This window comes from Schistocerca piceifrons, chromosome 1 (genome assembly GCF_021461385.2).
Source record: "Schistocerca piceifrons isolate TAMUIC-IGC-003096 chromosome 1, iqSchPice1.1, whole genome shotgun sequence".
NCBI lineage: Eukaryota > Metazoa > Arthropoda > Insecta > Orthoptera > Acrididae > Schistocerca > Schistocerca piceifrons.
This window is the reverse complement of record NC_060138.1, coordinates 1106142433-1106165637: the sequence shown is the minus strand read 5'-3', so window position 1 is coordinate 1106165637 and position 23205 is coordinate 1106142433. Positions and strand designations below refer to the sequence as shown.

At 38.9% G+C, this 23205-nt stretch overlaps 1 protein-coding gene across 1 annotated transcript in view; it reads left to right on the top strand.

Moving 5' to 3' along the window:
- The window catches only part of LOC124777987 (Down syndrome cell adhesion molecule-like protein Dscam2), a 481000-nt gene that overhangs the window by 365405 nt on the left and 92390 nt on the right, over positions 1-23205 (top strand). The window contains exons 20-23 of the mRNA XM_047253558.1: positions 2804-2943; positions 8486-8642; positions 9846-10022; positions 21320-21505. Of these exons, the coding sequence (XP_047109514.1) occupies positions 2804-2943; positions 8486-8642; positions 9846-10022; positions 21320-21505 (660 nt within the window). The remainder of the gene's footprint in view (positions 1-2803; positions 2944-8485; positions 8643-9845; positions 10023-21319; positions 21506-23205) is intronic.

Genomic DNA, 23205 nt, shown 5'->3' with positions numbered 1-23205 from the left:
CAGAACTTCTGGTCAGGTGAATACAAAGCTGTAAATACAAAATGAAATAGGGTAATGCAGGAGTAGATTTAACAATGAATAAAAAATAGGAATGTGGATAAGCTGCTATGAACAGCATAGTGAACACATTATTGTAGCTAAGATAGATACAAAGCCCACACCCACCACAGTAATACAAATTTATATGCCAACTAGCTCTGCAGATGAGGAGGAGATTGAGGAAATGTATGATAAGATTTAAAAAATTATTCAGACTGTTAAGGGAGATGAAAATTTAATAGTCATGGGGGACTGGAATTTGACAGTATAAAAAGGAAGAGAAGTAATAGGTGAATATGGACTGGGGGAAAGGAATGAGAGAGGAAACAGCCTGGTAGAATTTTGCACAGAGCATAACTTAATCATAGCTAACACTTGCTTTAACAATCATGACAGAAGATTTTATTTGTGGAAGAGACATGGAGATCCAGAAAGGTTTCAAATTAATTATATAATGGTAAGACACAGATTTTGGAACCAGATTTTAAATTGTAAGACATTTCTGGCAACAGATGTGGACGTTGACCATAGTTTATTGGTTATGAACTGCAAATTAAAACTGAAGAAACTGCAAAAATGTAGGATTTTAAGGAAATGGGAGCTGGGTAAAATGAAAGAACCAGAGGTTGTAGAGAGATTCAGAGGGAGCATTAGGAAACAAGTGACAAGAACAGGGCAAAGGAATACAGTAGAAGAAGAATGGGTAAATTTGAGAGATGAAATAGTGGTGGCAGCTGAGGAGCAAGTAGGTAAAAAGACAAAGGATAGTAGAAATCCTTGGTAATGCAAGAGATATTGAATTTAATGATGAAAGGAGAAAATATAAAAATGCAATACATGAAGCGGGCAAAAGGGAATACAAACATCTAAAAAATGAGGTAGACAGGAAGTGCAAAAGGGCTAAGCAGGAATGGCTAGAGAACAAATGTAAGGATGTAGAAGCATTCATCCCTGGGGGTAAGTAGATGCTGCCTACAGAGAAATTGAAGACACCTTTGGAGAAAAGAGAACCACCTGTATGAATATCAAGAACTCAGAAGGAAAACCAGTCCTAAGCAGAGAAGGGAAAGCAGAAAGGTGGAAGGTATATATAGAATGTCTATACAAGGGAGATTTACTTGAGGGCAATATTATGGAAACAGGAGAGGACATAGATGAAGATGAGAAGGGAGGTATGATTCTGCGAGAAGAATTTGATAAAGCACTGAAAGATGAAACAAGAAAGAAAGAAAGATGAAGCAAAGTCAAAGGAGTAGACAACATTCCGTTGGAGCTACTCTAGCCTTGGGAGAGCCCACCATGACAAAACTCTTCCATCTCATGAGCAAGATGTATGAGACAGGCGAAACACCTTCAGACTTCAAGAAGAATATAGTAATTCCAATTACAAAGAAAGCAGGTGATGACAGGTGAGAAAATTACCAAACTACCAGTTTAATAAGTCACAGTTGCAAAAAACTAACATGGATCTTTTACAGAAGAATGGAAGAACTGGTAGAAGCTGAAATTAGGGAACATCAGTTTGGATTCAGGAGAAATATAGGAACAAGTGAGGCAATACTGACCCCATGACTTCTCATAGAAGATAGGTTAAGAAAGGCAATCATATGTTAATATCATTTGTAGACTTAGAAAAAGCTTTTGACAATGTTGACTGAAGTACTCTTCTTTCAAATACTAAACGTAACACGGGGTAAAATACAAGGAGCAAAAGGCTATTTACGATTTGTACAGAAGCCAAATGGCAGTTATAAGAGTTGAAGGGCACAAATTGGAACCAGTGGTTGAGAAGGGAGTGAGACAGGGTTATAGCCTATCCTCAATGTTATTCAATCTGTATATTGAGCAAGCAGTAATGGAAACAAAAGAAAATTATGGAGTAGGAATTAAAAGTCCAGGGAGAAGAAGTAAAAACTCTGAAGTTTGCTGATGACATTGTAATTCTGTCAGAGACAGCAAAGGACTTGGAAGAGCAGTTGGACAGAATGGACATTGTCTTGAAAAGAGGATATAAGATGAACATCAACAAACACAAAATGAGAATAATGAAATGTAGTCAGATTAAATCAGGCGATGCTGAGGGAATTAGGTTAGGAAATGGAGACACTTAAAGTAGTAATTGGGTTTTGCTCTTTGGGAAGCAAAATAACTGATTATGGTCAAAGTAGGGAGGATATGAAATGTAAGCTGGCAATGGTAAGAAAAGCATTTCTAAAGAAGAAAAATTTGTTAACATCAAGTATAGATTTAAGTGTCAGGAAGTCCTTACTGAAAGTATTTGTACGGAGTGTAGCCATGTATGAAAGTGAAACATGGACAATAAACAGTTTAGACAAGAAGAAAATAGAAGCTTTTGAAATGTGGCGTGGAGATAATGAATAGAATTGTGGGAACAGAAACTGGTGGCACAACCTGACTAGAAGAAAGGGTCAGTTGGTAGAACCCATTCTGAGGCATCAAGGGATCTCCACCAATTTAGCACTGGAGGGAAGTATGGCAGGGGGGTAGAGGGAGACCAGGAGATGAATATAGTAAGCAGATTCAGATGGATATAAGTTGCAATAGTTACTCGGGGCTGAAGAGGCTTTCACAGGATAGAGTAGCATGGAGAGCTGCATCAAACCAGTCTTGTTTGTAATCTGCCAAGCAATATGAGTAGATAGTAGGTAGCTATCTTTTAACAGAATGATTTAGCACATTATGTTCTGTACTTTAATGAACCGTCACAATTGCAACTTTGTTTCACATTTTCTTTTTATTTCAGTTCCTGGACCACCAGCTGGTATCAAAGCATTGTCTCTGACATCCGATTCTGTACTGGTTTCATGGTTGCCACCAAAGTACCCAAATGGTATTATTACGCAGTACACAGTATACTGCAAGAAGAAACATCATCCACCAAGGGTTGGTTCAATATTGTTTGCATTTGCATGTTTCCAGAAAGATCTTATCTCTAACTGTAACAGATCCAGAGCTTATACTAATTCAGAATCTGCTAGTCAACCTGTAAGTCAAAAGCACACACACACACACACACACACACACACACACCTACACACACACACACACACACACACACACACACAGTCTGCCATCTTTAATCTGTTTAAGCATTTCTTAGGAATTTTAGGTATGGATTTCATTCAAAATACAAAAATAAATTTGTAGCTTCTCACTCATATATTAATACTGGACTGTGGGAAAAGGATATGATGGAACTATATCAATTAACGAGTACATACTATATGTTCAATGTAACTTACGCACTTCTCACAAAGGGTGCTGGGTCAGGAGGAATCAGTAGATATTGACAAGTATTGACTTTTATCTGCTTATTGTCATCTTTTGTTTCCAAAAATTACTGTTTGAAGTGTCATTTTACAGTAGTATTTTGTAGTTTGTGGCAACAAGATTTTGGTTTTGTCTACATGTAGTCATTTAAGTGATCATTTGGACCATATTAAGTCATCTAAGCTGTCATTACTACCATTGTCACTTCTGTTTTTAATTTTTTAGTTTTACATGCTGTGAGAGTGGTGTATTTAGGAAGAAGGAATTACTTGTTTCTACTCCCATCACCCTCCATGCAAAATGCAAAATTATATTGTGCTTATAGTATTTTGATTGGAAAATGCACCATATTACCAGCCTTAAGTTGATTTATAAGACCATAGTTATTCTACATCTACATTGATATTCCACAAGCTGTGATACAGCGTGTGGCAGAGGGGTACCCTGTACCATTACCAATCATTTCCTTTCCTGTTCCACATGCAAATAGAGTGAGAGACAAATGACTGTCTATATGGCTCCGTATGAGCCCTCATTTCTCATACCTATTCTACAAAGTCCTCACGTGCAATGTATGTTCACAGCAGTAGAACTGTTTGGCAATCAGCTTCAAATGCCAGTTCCCTAAATTTTCTCAACATCGTTACTTGAAAAAAAAAAAAAGTTGCCTTCCCTCCAAGGATTCCCATTTGAATTCCTGAATCATCTCTGTAACACTTAAGTGTTGTTCAAACCTACTGGTAACAAGTTTATCAGCCCGCCTTTGAATTACTTCGATGTCTGCCTTAAATCTGGCGTGGTACAGGTACTGGATCTCAAACACTCGAATAGTGCTCAAGAATAGGTTGCACCAGCATCCTATATGCGGTCTCCTATACAAGTGAACCACTATTTCCTAAAATTCTCCCAATAAACAGAAGTTGAAAATTCGCCTTCCTACTGTAGTTCTCTAATGCTCATTCCATCTCATATTGCTTTGCAACGTTATGCCCTGATATCTAAACAACTTGAGTGTGTCAAGTAGGTCACTAGTAATACGATACCCAAACATTAATGGTTTGTTCTTCCTACTCATCTGCATTAACATAAATTTTTCCACATGCAGGGCAGTTCATCACACCAACCAGAAATTTTGTCTAAGTTGTATCTTATCTTCCTATAGTCACTCAACTTTGACACCTTACCATACACACTGGTACCCCATCAGCAAACAACCATAAATTTCTGTTCACCCTGTCTGCCAAATCATTTATGTATATAGAAAACAACAGCAGTCCTATCACACTTCCCTGGGGTACTCCTGACGATATCCTTGTCTCCGATGAACACTTTCCATCAAGGACAACATACTGGCTTCTATTACTTAAGAGGTCTTTGAGCCACTCACATATCTGTGAACTTATTCCATATGCTCATACCTTCATTAACAGCCTGCACTAGGAAACCATGTCAAATGCCTTCCAGAAATCTAGAAATATGAAATTTGTCTGTTGCCCTTCATACATAGTTTGCAGTATATCATGTGAGAAAAGGGTAAGCTGAGTTTCACAGGAATGTTGCCTTCTAAAACCATACTTACTTTTGGATGTAAGCTTCTCAGAATATGTTCAAGGATTCTACAGCAAATAGAAGTTAGGGACATTGGTGTGTAATTTTGATGGTCTGTTCTTTTACCCTTCTTATATACTGGACTCACCTGCGCCTTTTTCAAGTCAGTTGAGACTTTGTGCTTGGCACGAGATTCATGATAAATGCAAGCTAGGTAAGGGGCCGGTGTTGTAGAGTACTCTCTGTAAAATTTAACTGAGATACCATCTGGACATTGTGATTTATTTGCTCTCAAATCTTCCAGTTGTTTCTCTACACCAGGTATGTTTATTACTATGTCATCCATACGGGAGTCTCCCCGATGGTCAGCTGTATGTTTGTGTGATTCTCATGTGTGAATGGTTTCTTGAACATGAAATTTAAAACTTCAGCTTTAATATTCCTATCTTCAATTGCCACGCCGTACTATTTGACAAGGGACTGAATGGAAGCCTTAGACCCAGTTAGCGATATTACATAAGACCAGAGTTTCCTTGAGTTCTGTACAAGATCTTTTGCTAAGGTGTGATGGTGGTAGTTGTTGTATGCTTCACACATAGATCCGTTCACAGATAGATGAATCACTGCTAAGCTTTGCTTGCCATCATTTGTGCATTCCCTTTTGAACCAATAATGCAACAGCTTCTGCTTCCTCAGCAGTCTCCAAATTTCATTACTAAAATATGGTGGGTCTTTTCCATCCTTTATCCACTTACCAGGCACATAACTCTCCAGATCACAATTTACAATCTGCTTAAAGTTTGCCCGTAATTCCCCTACACCTGTCTTACTGGAACTACCAGTACGTGATGCTCCTTCACTTCCCAAGTGAGATGATAATAACTTATTATCTGCTCTGTCTAGTAGAAATACTCTCCTAGCCTTCTTGACCGATTTATTAACTTTTGTAATCATGGTTGGTATAATGACATCACGATTGCTAATCTCCATTCCTATACTGACATTGTTGATAATGTCTGGCATATTTGTAGCTACAAGGTCCAAGGTATTTCCATTGTGTGTGGACTGCTGAGCTAGCTGACCAAGACAGTTTTCAGAAAATGTATTCAAAAGTATTTCCCATGACTGACTGTCTGTCTGTACTTCCCGCAATGAATCCATGAACATCCCAGTCTGTACTTGGTAGGTTAAAATCTACTTCAACTAGTATCGCTTGATCTGGGTACTTACATGCTATTGACCATAGACTTGAATGACTCTCAAACTGTGACAGCAGAATTGGGTGGCTGGTAAAAACATCCAAAAATTAAGCTGATTTCATGTACACCTGTTATATGCAACCAGATAACTTCACTGCCACACTCAACTTTGACCTCACTAGAGACAATATTTTTGCTAACTGTGATGAACTCTCCCTGTCCTATAACTTCCAAACTGTATTTCCAATACACAATCCATGATGCACAAAATATCTCAGAGCTTTCCACTTCAGCTTTTTGCCAGCTCTCAGTCCCATGAATGATTTGAGAGCAGTAAATTGAGGTACTTTATTACATATACTTCAACAGTTTTCTGATAAAATTATGCCAGTCAGAGTGTCTTTATTCTGAATGCCATTTGACTTTTCTTCCAGCATACTGACTGGCAAGTGCTCATTGGAGCATGATAAACTACTGCCAAGCCTAAAAAACCCTCATGTGCACTCCACAAGTACTCTGCTACCTGAGTAGCTGCTTCCTTTATTTAGTGCACCCCTGACCTATCAAGGCTAGTCCTACAAATCCCCACATGATAATTCAGGTCTAGAAATCTGCAGCCAAGATTGTCATAGGGTTGACAAAGCCTTCGGTTGAGATCCAGGATCCCTCACTGAAGGCACATATTTTATTGCTTATATTCTGCTATTTGCCCAAGTCCAACCTTCTGATCCATAGGTCAAAACTGGTAGATAATATGATTTGCACAGTTACGAGGGCTATCCACAAACTACATTACATTTTCTTTTGTGTCTGTTAGGGGCGGGACTAGTGCGGCCATCTTGGTGTCATGGCATTCCGCCGCTCAGTCGGCATCCTGCTGTGCTAGTGAGACGTTCATGCTGTACTCCGTTGAGTTACTGCGCCAGTTTGAAATGTCAGCGTTAATTGAAAATGCCATGAAGTGTGAAGTGCATGCTGTAACAAGGTTCCTGACTGCAAAAAACTGTACACCAATAGAAATCTATCGGCAGCTTTGTGAAATGTATGGGGACAACATAATCACTGAAGGTGGAGTGCATCAATGGGTCATAAAATTTAAAAATGTCCGAACTAACCTTTCACGACTAAGAGCGAAGTGGAAGACCCAGCATAGTGACTGCCGAACTTGTCAAAAAAGTGGATGCCGCGGTCCGTGAAAACCGTAATTTCACAATAACGGAACTCTCTATGAGTTTTCCTCAAATTTCATGAAGTTTGTTGTACGAAATCATTACTGAAAAGCTTGGTTACCACAATTTTTGTGCAAGATGGATACCAAAAATCTTGACAGAGATTCACAAAAATCAGCGAATGGCTGCAGCGTTAACGTTTTTGGATGCTTACGAGAAAGATGGCGACTCATTACTCGATCGCATCATTACTGGTGATGGTGGGTTAAGCATGTGAACTGCGAGACAAAATTGCAGTCAATGCAGTGGGGGCACACAAATTTCCCCCCAAAACCCAAGAAATGCATGCAGACAATGTCGGCAAGGAAGCTGTGATTTTTGTGGATTTCCTGGAAAGAGGCACTACAATAAACTCTCAAAGGTATTGCCAAACTCTGCACAACCTCAGAAGAGCAATACAAAACAAGCACAGGGGAAAGTTGGGCTCAAAGATCTTGCTGATTCACGACAATGCCCGGGCCCACATGGCAAATGCCACTCGTGAAGTTCTCGAATCTTTTAAGTGGGATTTGTTTCCTCATCCACCGTACAGTCTCAACCTTGCACCGAGCGACTTCCACTTATTCCCAGCAATGAAGAAGTGGTTGCCTATGCAGCGTTTTGATGATGATGCACAGCTTCAAGAAGAGGTAACCATGTGGTTGAAAGCGCAGGCAGCCGAATTGTACGACAAAGGAATTTCCAAGCTTGTCCATCGCTACGATAAGTGGCTTAATTTAAATGGCAACTATGCAGAAAAGTAGTATTTAAGTGTGGCTTTCATCTGTACATAATAAAAAAAAATTTCCATTACTTTATTTATTTTTAATTCCAAAACGTAATTACTTTGTGGATAGCCCTCGTATATCAATAGCATGAAGTAGGAAACTATCTGTAGAGGTGAAGTACAGTGTGGACTGCATGTGCACCAGGACCACTATGAAAGCTGTGATGCTCCTACAGGAAACCTAAAAAGTTCGAGTCATGATAGGCCCAGCAATCCCTTTGGCTTCAACAATAAAATAAGCCTCAGATCACAATCCAAGTATTTGTGTCAATTCCTATATGCTGGTGTCTGCTGAGTAGAACTTTAGTTTTGAACTATTCTTCATAGCATTATATGGTTTCTATTTTCTGACATGTCAAATTCTTTCCATGTAAAGGTCGCCAATAAAGTATAATAATTCTTTCCTTATTTAGTCACAGCCAGTAATCTTCCAAGTGAGTTTATCAGTGACAATGCATGAAGTTCGTGGACTGAAGGAGTTGGAGCAGTATGATTTTTGGGTGACAGCTTCAACAGTTGCTGGTGAGGGCGACAGTACCAGATTGGTTTCTCAGGCACCTAATTCAAGAGGTGAGCATTAGAGCAGCTGTTGCATCTGCTGTAGAGAGTAAAACTTCATGAATAAAAGTTCATTAATACTTTTATCAAAAAATAATACTTCCAAATAGTAAAATCTATATTTTGAGAAACCTTTTAATAACCTTAGTATTCCTGAAGTAAGAGTTTCTACAGAAAAATAATAAAGTCAGATTTGTGTGTGTGAAATAACATAGGCATCTGAAGGAGGGGAATGTCAAACAATGTAAAATCCAGGATGGGGTAATGACAAAGGAATGCAAGGAAACAACCCAGGCATTCTCATATGGTAGTAATACTAATTGCAATACAAAAACTAGCTATTTTATAGTGATTCATAGTACTTGCTCCCTCACAGAATTTTGTGCAGATCCCAAAGAAAACAACCAAGAACCAAATACAGACACACAATGCCTTGTATTGAGTGAAAGTGTCCTAGCAATCCCATTTCCAGGCCAATAAAATAAGAGTGTCAAGCAAGCAGAACTGAAATTTTTGGTTAACTTATCCATTGGTGCCATTTCAATTTATTATTCACCTGGGTGCCTAGGAAGTTCACAACAGAGTCTCATCTAGTCTGTACCCATCGTTCTCAATTTCTTCTATGAGAAAACATTTAGATTTGTTATGATTCATTCAGTATAAGTATTTATAGCATTAAGTGTTGATTTGTTTGCTGCGAAGCATTTGTAAGCCTGTTCCATTACTGTCTTGACTAATGAGCTATGTCTGTGCTTCAGCTCATCTTTCATCTATTTCTTACAATTTTGTTCAATTTTTCAGGGGATAAAAGCTATTGACAAGCCAGCTGCATAACTGCTTTTACTTATTATATTATCTGCATAATTTAAGAAATATACAAAACTAATATGCATCCTAACACTGCTTGAGATGGGATATGGACACATCTCTTATCATTTATGACTTTCATGTAAGAGCAATAATGGGTGACCAAGTAAGAAATTTCTTGACCACAGTGGCAATGAATCTGACATGTAAGATCTCAAGGGGCAAATCAAAAGCCTAGCATCAAGCAGGACAGAATTCTACATTTCTTTGTTTTTATTTTCTTCTTCATATGGGCATTATTCCAGTAATTTTTCTAAACTGTCTATCATTCCAGAATTTTATTATTGCTATTATTATTTATTTATTAGTATAGCTTTCTTTAATTCACAATATTGTAATATATTTCAGCACCAGCTCGTATTGCATCCTTTTCACAAATTTTGCATCGTGCATTGAAGTCAAGTGTGACTGTACCTTGCATTGCTGTTGGAAATCCAACACCAAATGTTCAGTGGCTTCGTGGGAAGCAAATACTCCATTCAGAGGCAAAGTATAGTATATCACAAGGATCGCTTCACATTTCGAGTAAGTAATTGCAGCTATACTGATTTTTTGTGTGTGTGTGTGTGTGTGTGTGTAGGGGGGGGGGGGGGGGCTGTGGCGCACTGTGTACTTTCACCTTACATGTACTGCAGTTCTCATAATAATTGGGAGCCCTGTGGGATGTATAATGAACCAAAACATATGAACCCAAATATTCAGTATAAAGAGCTGTTTTTTATTTGCATCATCATTGAATATTGTTGAATTACAGTTACTTGTAAGAGGAAGTTGTATTCTGGTCTGTGTTTAAAAGTTTTTTAGTTACTTTCTTACCTAACTACCAGAAAACAGGCTTCTTTCAAAACAGTTATTGCATATTTTGTTGTGCCATTCACCTTATCTGAGGTTCAGTATACTGACTTTATTTTAATTCATCTATCTGGATACCAGCAACATCTAAGAAAGTAAACTAAAGTATTTGTTTCTGTGTCTGGTAATTCATTGTCATTTGATTCATTAAAGTTACAAATTAGTTATGAATCAAATATAAACCATTTCACAGCCTTTATCTTAGATATGCCAGGTACTGTTGAGCTTTACAAATACTGGTTCTGAAAAACATTTTAATGTTTTTCATGTTTTCAGTCACCTGTAACAACATACCAATAGATTAAGTGTTCACCTGCAGTGGATACTGCATTTAATCTTCATGTGCTTTGAACTTCATTTTATATCTGTTTCTCAGTCTGTTAAAGTAACCTCTTGCTTCATATTATGCATTTAGCAATGTTTGTTAATTACTTACGTCCAGTATCACATAGGATTCTTCCTTTTCTTTCTTTCTTTCTCTCTCTCTCTCTCTCTTTTTAATTTAATATACTTATATGATAAATTCAGTCATATCTTTATGGAGTGCAATAGGTTATTGTAAAACTAAAAGTGTAGTCCTTAGTGTGGATTTTAAAAATGTAGAAACCAAAAGAACGTACAGCAAGATTGCTTATTGGGGTTTAACATACCATCAACATTGAGGTCATTAGAAATAGAGAACATGCTCAGATAGTTTCAAAGATGGAGAAGAAAATATCCATGCCCTTTCAAAAGGGCCATCCGGGCACTTGCCTGGAGCGATTTTGGGAAACCACGTAAAACATAAATCAGGATGGCTGGCTCTACTGTATTTCCAGTTTCATTTCTATTATATGCCCACATGAATTTTGTTAATCAAAGAAGGTATAAAGAGCTGAATTTCAGTCTTCTTTCCACAGTGCCACATGAAAAAGTGGACTTTCACCAGGAAATTGCTCTAGTCCAAGTCTGTTCAGGAGGTAACTAGTCAAGCATGAGAGCACCCACTCACTTGCTGCCTGGCAAAATGCTCTTGGTAAAATAGGGCAGTCATACTGTGAACTGTCTTTGGAGGAATGAACATATCTTATTTTCACCACGTCCTTAGATGTGAGCATACATGCTTACTCCAGAGTGCTTAAAATGAAGTGTAGTTGCTTTTAAATCATTGGAAAGCAATATGATGGCTGAGTTAGGACTTTCAAAGCAAAGTTCAGATACACCATTTTCAATTTACAACACATCAGTGTGGGATGCCTTCATGTTTATGATGTGTGATGGAGTCTTTAGATGGTTATCGTTCTTCAAAGCTTGAAAAAAAAAAAAAAAAAGAAAGAAAGAAAAATCAATTAGTGCTTGTGTAAGCTGGCTCTCACACACATATTTCACTAGTGAGCAGTTGGCCAGCTCACAGTGTTTAATGTTGGAGGAGGGGGAATCAGAACAATGCAGTTTCTGTAACTTCTACCTTCAACTAAGAATTCAAGTTATAAAAATCTCAGATGAGCAAATCAACTATACCGGGTAACATCACTTCCTGTACAAGCTACATATATCATAATATTTACTTTTGCATAACCTACAAACTATTTCATCTAGTTTAACAATAGTTCAAAAGCCATGTCATGAGACCAGTTCGAAGTGCCACTGTAACATTAACTGGCTTTTTATCTGAGGCATCGCCGATGTAAGCATGTGTCACATACAGTATATTGCAAACATACTGGGTAAATAAAAATTCCTGTTACAGGCTTCTAGGAGTTGTAGAGGGGACGTAGTAGATGAAGTTTTGATAAGGTATCCCTGTCTGGAAACATACTGTTTGGATGTAAAATCACTTTTAGTATCATACCATTTATAGACATCCCACTTCACATTACATGCACAGTGGAGGCAATGAGCTCTGACCTGTGTGCTGTAGGAGCATATGGCATTGGCAATATTTCAAGTACTTGTCCACAAGTTCTCTTCTATGTGACAAAGGATGTACTCTTCTAAGTTGAAGTGCAGCACATCTATGGAGCATGACAGCCTACCCTACCAAGCCCAGTTATATGCAGTGATGAGACTACTGTCTGTTCCATGAATGTAAATTGCCAGCTCAGCAGCATTAGAAATTTCTGTGCACTCATCCAGCATCAAATAAAATTCATATTTATTTATTTACTTTTTGCAAGTATCATTACATTATTTGAAATGTTATTGGCTATTTCTTGAATTGTGAGTAGAACAGTCAAATGAGAGAGAATAACCATCTGAAACTCTTACAGTCTCATAGAAACTATATTCCCAGCTGTAGATATTAAAAAGTCTTTAAAAATTCTCTTTCACTGAAACTGTGCAATGCTTTGACAATCTGAAATGCAATATGTCAATTGCTCAACTTCCAAGCATTCGTCCTGAAAACAAAAATAATTTTCATAGTGAAAATGTTAGAGAAAATTATTCAGGTGTTTTACTTCAGTCACATCACTTACCTGTGTTTTCTTTAATTTTCACACCATCTGCTTCTCGCTCTTCACCTTCTAATGTGTCCGTAATCCTTAGAATGGAAGCTATTCTAATGTTATTGTAAACTGAATGTGTTCATTGTGTTCAGAGCCTTGAAGCACACAAACCATCCTAAGGTACCATCACATACCATAAACATATAGGCACCCTGCACTAACACATAAATTGGTATTAGTGAGTCTGACTGTAATAACCAAGTAGTACATGAAACCAATCCAATTAACACAAATATTGCTTTATTCATAAACCTCTCAACAGTAATGGAAATAAGGCTCTCGTGACACCACACGTAACAAGACAAAAGAATCATATAGAAAGTGCAACATGAACGATACACACAATGACTGATGTGAGCAGTACAAACTAAAAGAACATAATGAGGGTGAGTCAGCACTGCCCCATGCATATATAGGTGCCGAGTCACCAGTAGACAATGTGCTGGAGACTGTGCCATGTGCACACTTCTTTTGGACAGCCTCTGTGGCTGGCCCACACTTACGCAGTTGGTGGTGATTCAAGTACACATACATGACAACACTACACTCAGTGCACTCACACTCACATACACTAGTAGCAGGATATAGCATACCTCTCCATCACGCAAACAGGCACTTAGGGAATGAGGGAGATGCCAGTGGCCCAACAAGACATATCCATCAGATCCAGGGAGATGGCAGCTGGTTCCAACAGTGGGTGAGGGGTGGGGGGGGGGGGGGGGTAAGGGGGGCAGACAATGTGCCAGGGCAGGCAGGCACCGGACCAAAGGGCCAGAACATGCAGAGACGTGGGCACATCCAAGGGTGGTGGGCGTATATGGTGCCCAATGACAGCACTGATGGGGAGGAGGTTGGTTGGTTGGTTTGTGGGGTTGAAGGGACCAGACTATGTAGGCCATTGGTCCCTGATGAGGAGGAGGGTGCCTTCACTATCTCTGTGTCATCATCAGCAGGCAGGCCCAGTGCGGAGGAAATGGGGCTGGACCCACTGGTGACACGGCTGAGGGGGAGGGGGCTGGTGGAGATGACCCAACCAGAACAGCAGGCTCTAGCATCAGACCTGGCACCCAGTACTGGGCTGCTAGAACCCCATGGTGCCGCATGTGGGGGAGGCAGCCAATGGAATGGGGGTGCCTCCACAGTATAGGACGATGAGTTTGAGGCAGAGGGTAGTGGGGCAGGTTGCAGCAATGGGAGCCGCAGTCATGAACCAGTAGCTTTTGGTGGTGAATGGGGGTGCAACTGATCAAAGTGGCATGTCACCAGTCTGTCAGCCATACGGGTGTCACAACGACAGTGGACCTGGCATTGTACAACAATGGCCAGTATGCACTTGGACCGACAACCAAACCTTTGCACCTACACCGGTGACTCTAGCATGAAGCAGCCAGATGAAACTGACTGTGGCAAGTGTGGTGCCGGCTGCAAAAGTTGGTAAAGCATGTGTGACTCCCAGCCATGAAGCAACTGAGCCAGATTCCACTTCACCATAGGTGTGAGGTGATACATGCTCAGAAAACAGAGAAGGGCATCGCCCAGCAAAGATTTCACAGTAAACTCTCTCATTTGGGTATTGAACATAGACACTAGTCACTCCGCCTCACCATTTGATTGAGGGTGGAATGGCAGAGCAGTAACGTGATGAATGCCATGATAGGAACAAACAGTTGAAAAGTGTGAGAAACAAATTGGGGCCCATTATCAGAAACTAATGTACAACGCAACCCCTCAGCAGAAAAAAAAACCTTCAAAAGCATACAAATTGTGACTTCAGCTAATGTTGATGCACATTGGAGAAAGTAAAGAAGCCAGGAAAATGCATCCACAACCAAGAGCCTATAGGAATTCAAGAAGGGACCCACAAAATCTACATGAATGCATTCCCAAAGCTGGTGTGGAACAGGTTGAAGGCAGAGAAACCCTGGGAGCTGCTCATTGTTAGGCATACTGCTCACAAACCATGACAAAATGGACAATTTCACCCTCAATCTCTGGCCAAAAAACCATGTGTCATAGCTAAAAGTTTAGGCATGAAACTCCTCAATGGCTCCGGTGGAGAAAGCGTAGAATCTCATGACGCGACATGTCAGGAATAAATGTTCTGGGAGTGAGGTCTTCCGTAGTCAATAGCAAAACACCATCAAAAACTGAGAGATGATACCATAATCATAAATGTTGCACGGGAGCTCCGAGTCTTAACACAGTGGTTTATCTGCCCAGCCCTGTTGAACAAACCAAACCATCTGGTGGAGAACTGGGTTGGTGGCAATGGCAACTGCTATGTGTGAGCTCATAATTGGGAAACTTTTGACCACAGCCTGCATTTCAGTCTCAAGATGGAAGCAAATCAATTCTTCACAATTAAAGTTTACCTCACAGATTTCAAATTACAACCAGCTGAGATGACCATTCACTGGCCACAACTGGTTTCACCACCCCTAGAGATTGAAGTCTGTCCAATAATGCTTTCACTTGAGCTTCCAAGGCGACAGGAATAGGACACACATAATAAAAATGAGGCTGAGCCATGAATTTAAAAGAAATATGAGCATAAAAATTCATAGTGCACCCTATACCTTCTGAAAACAAGCCTGAAAACTCCTCACACAATGTTTACAATTGACAATATGGTACCTGATCAGACAAAAGGTGAACTACATCAGTGACAGAAAATTCAAATGTCTGAAATGTGTCCATCATGAACAAGTTCTCAACACCAGCATAGCGACCACCAAAAATGTAATGGAACAAACCACTGACTTGTAAGAGACAGATGTCATAAACTATCCCAACAGTATAATATTCTGTTTGTTATAACTGACTAGCTTCTGCATGACTGGTGTCAATGGCAGCGAGCCTAAATTCACATAGTTTGGAGTCTTCAGTAACACCTCTGCAGCACCTGTGTTGACCTGGAGCTGGAGCACTTGGCAAAAAGTGCATAATTTGATAAATAACTTGGGAGAAGTCATAAGCATTGTAGTCAGTTTACATCCATGTCCATATCCTTAGCAGCCTCCAGCAAACGACACATGGAGGTGACGTGACCTTTCTTCTGGCAAGCATTACAAATAATCCAGTGCTTAGGGCATGCCAAAAGTTTGTGCTGGACAAAACAGAAAGGACCAGACAGAAACAGAGAATGCTGACAGTGGCAATGTGTTGTTCGTAACTGCTTGGGCTGGTTGTGGTCTGCTCAGCACTGGGCCCTCATGTTTACCGCTGCCACTGCTGCTTGCTCATGCAATCTATCTGTTGTCCCAGTGAGCACATCTTGAAACACTACTGCCACATTGCCCCACACCTCAGTTCTGTCACTCTCTGCCTGAGAAACTTCAAAAGATTGTGCAATTTTCAAAACTGTGGTTTCCACAGAGTAAAGCCTTCTGGTGCACTTCCTTGTCCGTAGCTAAACAGATAATTGTGTTGCACATGTCAGAGTCTGCATAACAGTTGTTATGGGCAACAGTAATGAATTAACACTTATGGCTAAGACCATGAAGTTCAGCTACCCAGGCCCTGTATGAATGGTTTGGTTTACTGCGGCATCGGTATAATTCAACTCACACCACTATGATGTGCATTAATTTGCAATGGTAGTTGGACAATAAACTGCACATGTGGTCCAAAGTAAGAGCTCTGAGTTCTTGTAAAGGGGCAAACTCACACAGTAATTGATATGTCTTAGGTGGGATCCATGAGAGGAATAAGGCTTAGCACAAATCTGAGTCTGTTCACTGAAAGCCAAAAAATGCTGTCAAAATCTTTTGCCGTAAGCTTCCCAAACCTTGGCTGAATCGTCATATAGAGGAAAATTGGGCGAATAGACCAGAGGAGCATTACCTTGTTTGTTAATGGAAGCTGACAAAGCACTCATTGCTGAAGTAAGCTGTTCCATCAGGGCCGGTAGCAAGGCTTCCATAATGAGTAAAGCTGATGAAACTACATTTAAAGACTGCACATGTGGAAACCATTCCAAACCCATCGCCAATCATGCAGTAGCCATGTGATACATGAAACTGATACAATTAACACTAATGTGGCTTCATTCATAAGCCTCTGAACAGTAAAAAAATAAGCCTCTCGTGACTCCACACATAACAAGACAAAAGAATCGTATAGAAGGTGCAACATAAGCGATACACAGAACAACTGATTTGAGAAGTACAAACAAAATGAACATAATGAGGGTGAGTCAGCAGTGCTCCATTTGCATATAGGCAAGAGTCACCCATAGATAGTTTGGCGGAGATCGTGCCATGTGCACATTTCCTACAGGAGGCCTCTAGTGGCTAGCCCATACTGACACAGGTGGTGGTTGATTAAAGTACACATGCATGACAACATTACACTCAGTGCACTCACATGCACTAGTAGCAGGATATGACACTGATCTTCGTTTTGAAGTTCCCAAGCTGACCATTATGCTATTTTTCATCAATTTAAAAATACCTGCTCTACACTTTATGCACTGCACCATAAGTATGTATGATTGTGTTGAAGGCCACTTTGAACCTAACACATGGTTATAGCTTTGAAGGAAGTGCACAGTTTGCATTCATATGCACTGCATAATAATGTCTGACTAACCCATTTTACCATGAGATCTAACTTCTCAGGCAGTGAGTGAGCATGAGTGGTTGTACTCCTCTAGCCTATAGAGTAACAGTTGCAAATTTGAAAGTACATGTGTTAGGGGCTCAAACTGATTCCATATCTGTTTTGTTCTTTTGATTTAGTGCATTTTCAATGCCCCTAGTCTGCAACATGAAAATTTGTCTCAATGAGGAATTAAAAAAATAGCAGATTTATTGGTCCAGCTTTATAGTCGTAGTATATGTCCTTTGCAGTGGTACTATATTGTTTATTGCATAGAATTCTGATTATTTTAATGTACTCTACATATTTATTTAATGTGGAAGATTAATTCCTATCACGTTCCAGAGCTGGAGAAGGAAAATGAAGGTAACTTCTCATGCACAGCAAAAAATTTATTTGGTGAAGACCATGTAAGATATCAGATAATAGTACTAATGCCTCCTCAACCACCTCACCTTGAATTTGTTGCTTCTGATCATCATAATATCAAACTACAGTGGTCTTATCCTAAGGATGGAGGCACACCTGTCTTAGGTGAGCAAAAACAAATTTTCTTAATTTCCCAGCAGGCTACTTATATCCTTTCACCTTTTACTCTAAAAGATGCAAGTTTATATACATAATTTACTTCATAGAAATGTGTATAATTTACACTTAAAAAAAACAAAAAAACAAAACAGTGTCAGCTAATCTTATGTGTCACATGGTATAGTAGAGTATTCTATCTATGTTTACTGTTATCACTATTTGTGTATGTGAGTTCATCTGCTGAAGATGAAAGTATGAGCAGTTTTCATTATCATCTAAAAGAAGCAAAATCACAAAGGTAATGTTCTATTGGTTTGTACATATATGTCTGCTGTCCTAGAACTGTCTGAAGCCCCCATGATGCAGTAGTGTAGCTGACTGCTAGAGGGGACAAAACAAAATGATGCACCCCACTGATAAAGTAGAGCTTTGCGTAACAATTCACTTTCAGCAGCAATGGAAATGTTGCATCTGTGCCATGCCAATCATGATGAACTTATAGCTGTCTGGATTGACATGGTACAAATGCAATTTTCTTGCTGCTGTTAAAAGCAAATTACTGTATGATACTCCACTTTATCAATGGGCTGCAGCATTTTGTTTTTGAATCTTGTAACAACAAGCTATGGTACTATAGTGCAGGGATTTCAACTTGTACTGCAACACATACCTTCCAACAAATAAAATATTAAATATATAATTTAATTTTTAATGGAATAATTGAAACCTTATAACTATTCCTTCTACATGTGTGCCACAATGAAATAATGTGCCAAAAGTCAGTGTTATATTCAAGAAATTTAAAATTTCTTCTTGATTCAGGCCACAACCAGTATCAGATGCCTATGGCCACCTTCAGATGACAAGATTCACTTCTCTTATCTTACAAGGAGTGTGTGTGTGTGTGTGTGTGTGTGTGTGTGTGGTGTGTGTGTGTGTGTGTGTGTGTGTGTGTGTGTGTGTGTGCAGTGAAACCCTTGGGCATGCCATAAGTTTTAACATCAATACCTCTGAGAATACAAGACAAATTGTACTCACAAGTTTCAGCTTTAGACTTATTCCCGTTATCATGCGAGTGTCAAGTTATGGGCAGTGCTGCATCACGTGAACCTGAAGGAAGGATATCTCGAACCATATAAGTACTGGCTTGATTGGATGCAGCATAAAAGAATTATCCAAATGGAACAGAAATCAGTGGATGACGTTCATGTGCAGACAGCCAAATAATTACAAGTTCAGAAAAATTGGATGATTTATTCAAGAAAAGGAGCTTCTCAAATTGAGCAAGTCAGTAATGCATTGGCCCACCTCTGGCTCTTGTGTAAGCAGTTAAATGGCTTGGACTTGGCATTGATTGGTAGTTATTGGCTGTCCTTCTGAGGGATATCGTGCTAAGTTCTGTCCATCTGGTGCATCACGGAATCAAAATCCTGTGCTGGTTGAAGCTCTCGCCATGCACAGATGGGCCTTATCTTACTGAAATGTGTGCCCAGGATGACTTGCCATGAAGGGCAACAAAACGAGCATAGAATATCATCAACATATAGACGTGCCATAAGGGTGCTGTGAATGACCAAAAATGTGGTCTTGATATGAAAATAAATGGTACTCCATGGAATCTACCCCTCCCTCCTTTGTTGTCACAACCGTCTTTATGGTTAAGTCTTTTCATAAGATTCAAGAGGACTAAGTTTTACAATAAACATTTTACTTATCTTCTTTTCTCAAGCAGTTGGCTCCAGCTTATCAAGTCTAGCTGTCTGATTCTTGAAGCTGAAATTTTCACATTTTAGGTTCTCATCGTCCAATTGATCTAAATAAATTTGAAGAATATTGTGCAGAATTTTTGTTTTTTTTTATGTTTATTTCCATCACATTTTACTGTATCACACTGTCTTTTGAATTTTTACATTAACAAAGCAGAAATTACATTGTTCATCTAAAATACAAAAACACATCTGGTCACATCAGAGGCAGGCCCACTACTACTTCACTCCACAGTAGTACAGTATTTCAAAGGGTTTACAATTTTTGTTGACAAATGAATTTCTAGTAGTTTGTATTATTATTTTATAAATGAATCCACAAATAAACATAATAAACAGTACCAGATTTCATAATTTATAATAGAAATTTTAAGTGTGCAAATTTTTTTGTTATTTCAAATGTTTCTAAAAAATAATGTTAACTGTACATTCAGAGCCAGTGCATATAGGTGGTAACAATGAAAATAAAATAATTCAATTTCATAGTTTTAGCTTGAAATATAACATATTGTGTATAAAATTATATGAAATTTTTCAGAAAAACAGCTGAAATAATATTGACCTGTCTAAAATTCAAAAAATTTTTCTAGTGTCAACTACTTCTGTTGAGGAAAAGTAATGCTAGAGAATCATGTTCCTTTACACGCAGCACATTGCATGTGGTTTTTGGGCTATGTGGTGGATGACAGTCAGCGTGTTATCCCACCGCTGTCTGGGGCATCTCCAGACATGTCTTCGCTGGTCACTGGGGCTCAATTTGAAGCAGGACTCATCACTGAAGATAGCTGTACTCCAGTCAATGAGATTCCAGGCCAAAGATGTGTTTGGGGATGCCCCATACAGTGGGAGGTTGCCTGACCTGACCGTCACCCACCATACATCCCGACAGCCACTACTGATAGTCATGGGTGCCATTTCTTTTCGTAGCAGGGCCCCTTTGGTTGTCATCCACAGCAACCTTACAGCACTTCGGTACATCAACAAAATTCTACATACTATTTTGCTGCCCTTCATTGCAAGTCATCCTGGGTTTACAATTCAGCAAGACAATGTCCGCCCACACGCAGCAAGAGTTTCTACTGCTTGTCTTCATGGTTACCAAATCCTACCTTGACCAACATTGCCACTGGATCTCTCCCCAGTTGAGATCACTTGGAGCACTATTGGCAGGGCCCTCCAACCAGCTCAGGAGTGTGATGATCTGATATGCCAATTGGACAGAATTTGGCATGATATCCCTCAGGAGGACATCCAACAACTCTGTCAATCAGTGCAAAGCTAAATAATAGCTCACATAAGGGACAGAGGTGGACCAACACATTATTAACTAGCCTAATTAGTGAAGTTCTTTCTCTTAAATAAATCATTGAATTTTTTTGAAATTTTTATCATTTGTTTGGCTGTACTTTTATGTTACATCTCCCTATTTCCATCCCATTCAAATAATTACTTCATGATGGTTTTTTTGTCTTAGAGTGTATCAGAGGCAAATGTTTCAATTGTTCCTTCCTTGTTTCCATACCTGCATGTTTGTGTTTGTGCATGTTCCTAGAAACACCAAATTTGTAGTGAAAATGCCTAATGTTTGCAGGGTATCTGCTGAAATACAAACGAGATCATGGTAGCTGGCAGGAAGTACACATGGAAACTGAAAAGAATTCTTATACGTTACAAAATCTGGATTGTGGTGCTACATATTACATGTTACTGAAAGCACACAATATAGTTGGAGAAAGTTCTTCCAGTTCTGTTGTAAATGCCAGCACCAAAGGAAAGGGTAAGTCACACCGAGCATCATACTAATTCACTCTATAATGAAGCAATCCACATAAATATTCACACATGTAATAGCAGGAAAATCATCTGAGAAAATTAAATCTATGTGTTTCATAAGTTACAGCACAGTGGTTTTTTATACATTTATAACGGCTAAAATGTACACAATTAGAGACTTAACAGTTGGTGTGAGAGGGACAATGCAATTGATTTACTGCTGACTTCAGTATGAGTGGTTTTATATTCTGGTGCAGAATTATTTAATGGCTCATAGTTTTTAACTTGTCCAGTTTATACATAGTTGAAAGTGGTCTGTGAACTCATTAATTTTATATAAATGCTTAATATGAAATACTGCTTAAAAATTCAGCTAAATATTGTAAAAAGGGAGAGCAATGTCTTTTTTTATTTTTTCAAAGTAGATGTTTGTGTCCATCTAAAAGCAGTGCCTATAATTATTAATGTGAAAAGATTAGCACCAGTTGTAATTGTTTGATAGTGTGCTTTGCAGAAGTAGTCTGCAATGGCTGCTTCTGTTGGTAATGTATTATTTCATTTTTTCTACACCCCTGAATGCTCTCATTTCTTATGTGTTTTATGGAACATAATGTGTGAATAAATCAATTGAAGAACATAATTTCTTGATGCTCACATTCTCACTATCCTAAATGCAGTCTTCATTGTATACTGAGAGGCCACTCAAATACCAGTGATTCCTACATACTAAAACAATTTGGTATTCACAGTCTGTTGTATAAATCTTCAATCTGTATGAATTTCCACTGTCTATTCTACCAATGGAAACCTACAGGTGCTGTGTGTGAATGGGTCTTTTCTGTTACTTAGACCATCCCACCCCACATCTGAATTTGGGCTGTATATCTGTGGTGGTTGATATTTTCATCCTCCCTTCATGAATGCGTGCTTGTTGTGGGTTTTCTGTTACGTTGTCTTCCCTGTTAATTAGGCTATTCCAGACCACAAGAGACATTGCGCTGCCCATTTGTGGTTGACAACATTTTCATTATTCATTCATTTGTCATATTTTGTAGGGCTCATCAAGAAGGATAACATCAGTGCTCTGAAACAAATCGAGATTACTCTAAAAAAAAGACATGCAGCTTGTGGAAACTTAATCTGTACAGAATTTAACAATAAAGTATACTATACTGATTAGTGTTGTTAGCATGTATGCCAGTTGAATGCAGCTTAGTAAATTAGAAGGAAATCTGCTACTTTAAAGAAAAGTCTTGCTTTCCCAATGATATTAAATAGCTGTTTGTATTTGCTCTTGGCAGATTTATATTTACTTGATTCCATTGGTATTTTTCAGAGAATAGATACCTACATTTGCAAATACAGAGAACTGCTTAAAATATATTACTTCTCAGCATGCTGGTATACAGTGAACATTAAAACTTGCCAAAGTTCCAACAGATATTTTCAGTCCTTGGGTCTAAGTAATCAAGTAATTTGTAGGAGTGGTTTGTTTTTTTTATTTTGAACTGCTTGGGATTCCCAGTTTCTTGCTTTATGTTAGATAGGATGTTGTTGAATACTAACTACATTCTGAACCTTAAACAGGTAACATGCTTGTCTTTATGTTAACATGACATATTTCTAGGAACAGAACCTGCTGAACATCTTCTTGATTAATATACCTAAGTGTTGACTCCATTTGATCCTGTTGTCTGACTGTAC